Consider the following 6494-nt stretch of genomic DNA (forward strand, 5'->3'; position numbering starts at 1 on the left):
CAGGGTTGGACACAGCCAAGATTCTGATATAAGGATAGCGTGAATTTCGTTGGATACAAATGTTGTCAACAAGTCCAAATGGTGAGCAGGAACGCTTTGAGCATTAATATGGATGACATTCAAGTGTCGCGATTGGTCTTTAAATAAAGCTGTGAGGATACTATGCAAGGGAGGGGGAGATATCTCAGCGCTATGGAATGATTCGAAATCCGACGAAGAGACCGATGCAAATTCAAGAGCTTCACTATCGTGATTCATGTGTTAGCCAATAATATTTATGTATAAGTCTACTAAGTATATAAATTTTTAATTTATGTACAAAAATGATCCTGTGTTCACACTCAATCGCTAATATTAGTGAACAGAAAATATAGTCACACACTTTAAGAAAACAAAAACAAATTAACTTAAAGGGGTTCAATAAACTAATTGTAACTATTTCCAAAAAAAAAAAAAAAAAACAATTTAACAAGGGAATTTATATATAGTTTGCAGTGATAAATTACTGTAAAAGCTTATTATAAGAGAATAATTTTATGAACTGTGGAAATAGATACAATCTATCATTAATTGACAATCACACTTTTGTCAGTGTCACATCACTTTTGCTAGTTATTAGTTATAATCTGTCAGTGAGGTCTTTAAAAACACTAAGTAAACAAAAGTTAAGTTTATGAGATACTAAATAATCATATTTTAAAACAAAAGGAAAACAAAAAAGAGCTGTTTAACACTTAAAATTAATGACATCAAACCAGTTGACAACAAAGTTGATTATAACCCCGGAACCATGGAACACCGACTGAAGTTAATGACCCTTCCTTGGAACCTTCTTATTACGGGTCATGTCTCTTGTTCGCTTTGCATCATCAGCTGCGGACGATGACGGGATGCTGCCCGGGACTGAACCAAGTTCCTTCAACGAAGAGATGCGGCGAAGTTTCCCATCAGCCCCAATCACTTGTACACGTCCATCCTGGGTCCAACATTTTGAGACACCAAACCGCTTTCTCGCCTCCATAAATAGTGAGTGCCTTGTTTTTGTTAGGAACTCAGACAAGGTTATACCAGTGCCTTTAAGGCTAGTCTTGGCAGCCCAGATCCTTAACTTATCGGCATGTTCACGAAACTTTAATAATATAGGCCTAGGCTTTTCATTGGATCTTAATCCTACTCGATGGCAACGGGTAAGGCACTGCTCCGTGACATTTGGACACTTTAAAAGGATGGATATCATATTTGCAATGGAGGCCGGGCTTTCATCCTTCGCTTCATTTACTCCATGCAGCAACAGACACTTTCGCCTACTACGCATCTCTTGCTCATCCTGCACTCTAAATAGAATCGCCATCTGAGACTGGAGATTCTCTAGGCAGAATAGAACAGAACTTTTAAATGCTTCAAACTCCCTAGCAAGTGGAGTTTGTTCCAGCGATGGGGACCTATTCTGAGCTGCAATAAGGCGCTGCTGGAACTCCTCCATTCTGGTAGACACCATTTCGGATACATCCCTTAAAGACTTTTTAAGATCCTCCATAATAAGGTGCAAGTGAAAAATTAATAGTTCAAATGAAGGTACTTGAAGAAGTGATTATCAAACTTTAAGTTAATTTTAGTTAAATAAAGGATATTATTAAGGAAAAATTGCGATTAATGTGTAGTGGAACATTAATTCATCAATGGAACTGTAAGTAACAAAGTTCAAACCCAAATACTATTTTATTTTAGTACAAATCACAAGACACACCAATACACGTTGCACTACCCACTTGTAGTAATTTACATGGGGATATATTCAATCAAGATAAATTCCTTATTAACGGGGTCGAATTATCTATAAAATTAGTTAGATCGAGAGAAACATTTAACCTCATGTCACAGAATGCAGATAATAAGTACAAAGTCTGTATAACAGATGCAACTTTAATAATACGCAGAGCAAAAATTAATCCATCAATACTAATAGCTCATCAAAAGGTTCTTGCCACTACTACGGCTAAATATCCTATAACAAGAGGTGAAGTGAAAGTCCTGACCATACCATCTGGTGTGCAGGGTAAAACACTGGACAATATATTTTTAGGACAGGTTACTAAGAGATGTATTATAGGTTTTGTGAATAATACAGCATTCAACGGTAGTTATGGTAAAAATCCTTTCAACTTTGAAAATTTTGGTATTTGCTCATTTAGCCTATATATAGATGGTCAACAGATACCTTCAAAAGCGTTACAACCATCATTTCCAAACGATGTATTTACTAGCGCATACCACACCCTGTACTCAGGCACCGGTATACATTTTCTTAATGAAGGTAATGGAATATCGAGGGAGCAATATTCAAATGGGTACTGTTTACTAGCTTTTGATTTAACACCTGACTTCGGCTAACTCTAATGTGCATTGGAATCTTGTACGCCATGGTAGTGTAAGAATGGAAGTAAGATTCGAGAGCGCATTGACTGAAACAATTAACTGTGTAGTTTACGCAGAGTTTTCGAATATTATAGAAATAGATAAGAACAGAAATGTATGTGTGGATTATAGTAGTTAAGCAATCACTTATGTAATTATTATGATATTAAGAATAATAAAATATAATGTAATCGAATATGACATGGTTTTTATTTACCTTCATTACTTTTTTTACAAAGAGACTCATTACTTATGTTGAGATCATATTATGTGTGTTTAAATACATTGTGTTTAAGTACAAATATGAATTGATAGTAATAAATGTAGTCATTAAAAGAGTGAAAGAGTAGGGGAGTAAACGCGTATTAAAGTATGAACACACTAGAAGTGCAAATGAGTCTTCGTAGAATACATCCCAGCCTCCAGCGCAACGTATATCCTTCAAATCGATTGCCGATGTATGCTCAGGTGCCAGCACTTATCATATGCAATCTTGACCCAGATTCACAGCCGGGACCTCATTGGGTGGCTATTCATATAAACGTTGAAAGAGTTGGGGAATACTTTGATTCGTTTGGACGTAAACCTATTGAAGCAATAGAAGGATTTTTAAGGAGGAATTGTTGCATGTGGAGATACAATAGCCTTACGGTTCAGGATTACCTATCGGCGGTGTGCGGAGAGTACTGTTTGGTATACATATATTACAAGTTCAGGGGGATGAGATTAGAAGATTTCCTTAGAAATTTTACGTGTGACACAGAGAACAATGATACGGTGCTAGTAAATTTGCATAGAAATATAATGGACATATAAATAAAATAATAATACCTGGAATAAAAATGTTTTATTTAAATATTACCTAGTAACCCTTACATCTAATTTTATTATAGGTAATGGTGTTAATGTAGGTTAGGTATATTTATTATTGTTTGCTTAGACCCGTAGGTTAGGTTAGGTTAGACATAGTTTATTCTATTTTTCTTTTAGAGCCATAGATCGGGTTAGTGAATGTAGGAAAGTAGATAACGATGGTGGTATGGTAGCTGATAAGGTGGTGATTAGTAAGTAATCAGCAAGGGTTTTGGGAAAGCTATCTCTGGAACGGTAAGAGCTATCACTTCAGGAGTGAGTGAATTCGACTCCACACGCCCTGTTTAGTGGGGGTAGAGTACAATTTTTTTTTTTTTAGGTTTGGCCAACCATGATTTTTACGTTTTTGGGGAACTTTGACGTGAGGCAGTCGCCGGGAATCTCAACTACTAATGTTAAATAAAGTGTATTTTAATTTATTTGCTCTTTATTTCGACTGACCCTGACAGGATATTAAAAAAGGAACCTTTAGCCGTTTATAATCAACGATTACAATCACATGGCCATATTTCACGGTCTGGAGCCCTCGGGACAACACAGGACCGGCACCCCAAATTATTTTCCAAATACAATGAAAAAAATCAGTCGAGTTATTCAATCAATAATTTATGGTGAAACCAAGTAGATTCTTAAAGTATTAAAAAAAAATATAAATACAAATTTCTGTTAAGATAGTAGAACAATATTATAATGTTTGTACAAAGGTTAAGCGGAAAAAATATCAAAAGAAAAGTTGTTTATTAGTCGGAGTGTAACAGTATTTTCGTAAAACCAAGAAGAAATACATAAACGAAACCTATTTATTAACAGTTTCACTAATCCAAAACCAAAAACAGTTAATCTATTGTAAAACGCATTTAATAACAGTATTTTCGTAAAACCAAGGAGAAATACATAAAAGAAACCTATTTATAAACAGTTTGACTAATTCAAAGCCAATAACAGTTAATCTATTGAAAAACGCATTTATTAACCGTATTTTCGTAAAACCAAGGAGAAACACGTAAACGGTAGCTATGTATAAATTAAAAGAGTGCAGATTAATTTAATGTTGAGCAATGGATCAATCTATTATAAGATATTATATTGTAATTGAGCACTTTAATCAAAATTAGACTCTCGACCTGAAGGTCGTAGACACCTTGTCTTTAAAAATGTAATCACTTTCCATTACACGGCAGTGATCTATTACTTCTAGCCAGAAAGACTGCCTGTACATCTTTTGTCTACATTTTTAGCTGTCTTAATAAGGAAGGATGTTTTCAGTTCTGAATGATTTTATCCAGAAATTTCCCTCAAACTCAAACTTATTTTTTATTTTAATTCAAGTTAAGATATGTATCAATATCTCAAGCGAAGCGAGGCGTCATGGTTGTAGTGCATTTGCCTTGAACAAAACTTAGCGAGTAAAATGAATGACATGGAATTCTTTTCCCCTTGATTGAACTGGTAGAAAATTAACATCCTTGGTGTGACGTCCATAAGTCCTAAAAACGACAAAGGACCAGAACCAGAAGCACTTTAAGATGTTGTCATTGGAGAATCGTAGAAAAATAATTGATATATCGTTTGCATTTAATTTTGCATTTATTATAATGTATATGTATATAATATACATTATAAAAAATGTGTGTGTGTGTGTGTGTGTTAGCTACGACGCACGATTGGAGTTTCCTCCTTACGAACGATAATTATGATATATATCGAATAGAAAAAAAGGGCAAATGAACGCATTTGCTAAAATGATAAGAGAAACAAACATATATCTGTAATTATTCGGATTATTTATATTACTTCAATAAAGCGTATTACATAAAGTATGTTACAAAACAATATAAATAATAATAATAATAATAATAACAATAATAATTGTGTTCAATTTATACAAATCCAATTTTAGAGAGAGAATGAGATGGAATCATTCTTTTACACGTTCAATCCTACATATATATATGTTTGTCTCTTTCTACGTAACGCCTCAACTTTTCGTGTTACACTTGATTTTACTCCTCATAAAATTTCCGTACCGGGCCTTATAACTCAAATCGTTTCTTAAGGAGTAAACTCCAAAAATGAAATACGTAATACAAAATATTTTTTATTTATTTTCTCCCAGTAAACAAATACTCAATTTTCTTTGAATTTCGAAATATGAACAGAACTGTGGTGCGGTAATTTGAATTTCGAATCACGTCCACTGCTTTGGTGTATTTTTCGAATTTCGAATGAATTGTACTTGATGTCAAAAATCTGCTCGAACCACGCCACGCACGTCTCAGTTGTGATTTCGCATAATGGAAATAATGTGCGGTTCGTATCAATATCTGTAACAAGAAGTATGTTAAAGTAATATATAATTATATTTATATATATGAAATATTTTTATCAGCAAAAACGTTCTTTTATGCAAAACTGGACAAGAAGTAGGGGGTGCAGAGACAGCGCCGCCCATGGCCACTCAATGTATGGCTCCCATATATTAAAAAATTATTGAATTTGACGTTTTTGGGTTAAGTACTGACTTTATCCTCACCTTAAGTTTAAAGCAGGTTTTTACCACGGATACTGTTCAGAGGAGTTGTTCGGATTAATACCTGCAGCTGAGTTTCATCATCGCACTTCCGTCGTTTCAAAACGGAGCGTTATTTAATGTTGTGGGCACCACCTCTACGTGGAACCAGCTGCCCACTGCATCATTACCGAACCAATTCGACTTATTCTTAAAAGGCCGGCAACGCAAATGCGAGCCCTCTGGCAATGAGTGTCAATTGGCGGCGGTATCACTTAACATCAGTTGAGCCTCCTACCCGTTTGGAAGTATAGAAGTGAAAACTGCTTTAGCATCGTTGTGATTTGAAAGTCGATGAAACGAAAAAGCGACAAATACATAAATTCATAAGATAAAACAGAAAGCTGTATTTAAAAAAATTACCTCAAATCTTCAACTGTATCCATTTGCGTGATCCCAGGTCGCCTTTGCTTTAATCACTCTCGATCAGAGTTCCATTTCTCTAAATTAATTGTTAAAATCCTGCGCAGTATCCCAAGAGCGGTTTTAGAAATTTTGATTTTAGTTTAAAGTGGAGGAAGAACGTTGGACTCCTGAGGGAGGGATGATCCTCGACCCGAATGGCAGGCCCTGATAGGTGAGATACAGAAACGAGATTTAGCGCGAACTACCAATAGAGAGTAGAATATTTAAGAGT

The 6494-nt window shown here is 35.0% G+C and overlaps 1 protein-coding gene across 1 annotated transcript; it reads right to left on the reverse strand.

Moving 5' to 3' along the window:
* Positions 1-731: 731 nt before the first annotated feature.
* Positions 732-1731, reverse strand: LOC123718310. Its single transcript, XM_045674735.1, has one exon. The coding sequence runs from the start codon at positions 1535-1537 to the stop codon at positions 809-811; it is 729 nt and encodes a 242-aa protein (XP_045530691.1). The 5' UTR covers positions 1538-1731; the 3' UTR covers positions 732-808.
* Positions 1732-6494: the final 4763 nt, after the last annotated feature.

The sequence above is a fragment of the Pieris brassicae genome, chromosome W (assembly GCF_905147105.1).
Source record: "Pieris brassicae chromosome W, ilPieBrab1.1, whole genome shotgun sequence".
In the NCBI taxonomy this organism is placed as follows: Eukaryota; Metazoa; Arthropoda; class Insecta; order Lepidoptera; family Pieridae; genus Pieris; species Pieris brassicae.

Excerpts from the sequence above, each read along its gene's own strand:
- LOC123718310 (XM_045674735.1), bottom strand. The coding sequence starts at position 1,537 with ATGGAGGATCTTAAAAAGTCTTTAAGGGATGTATCCGAAATGGTGTCT.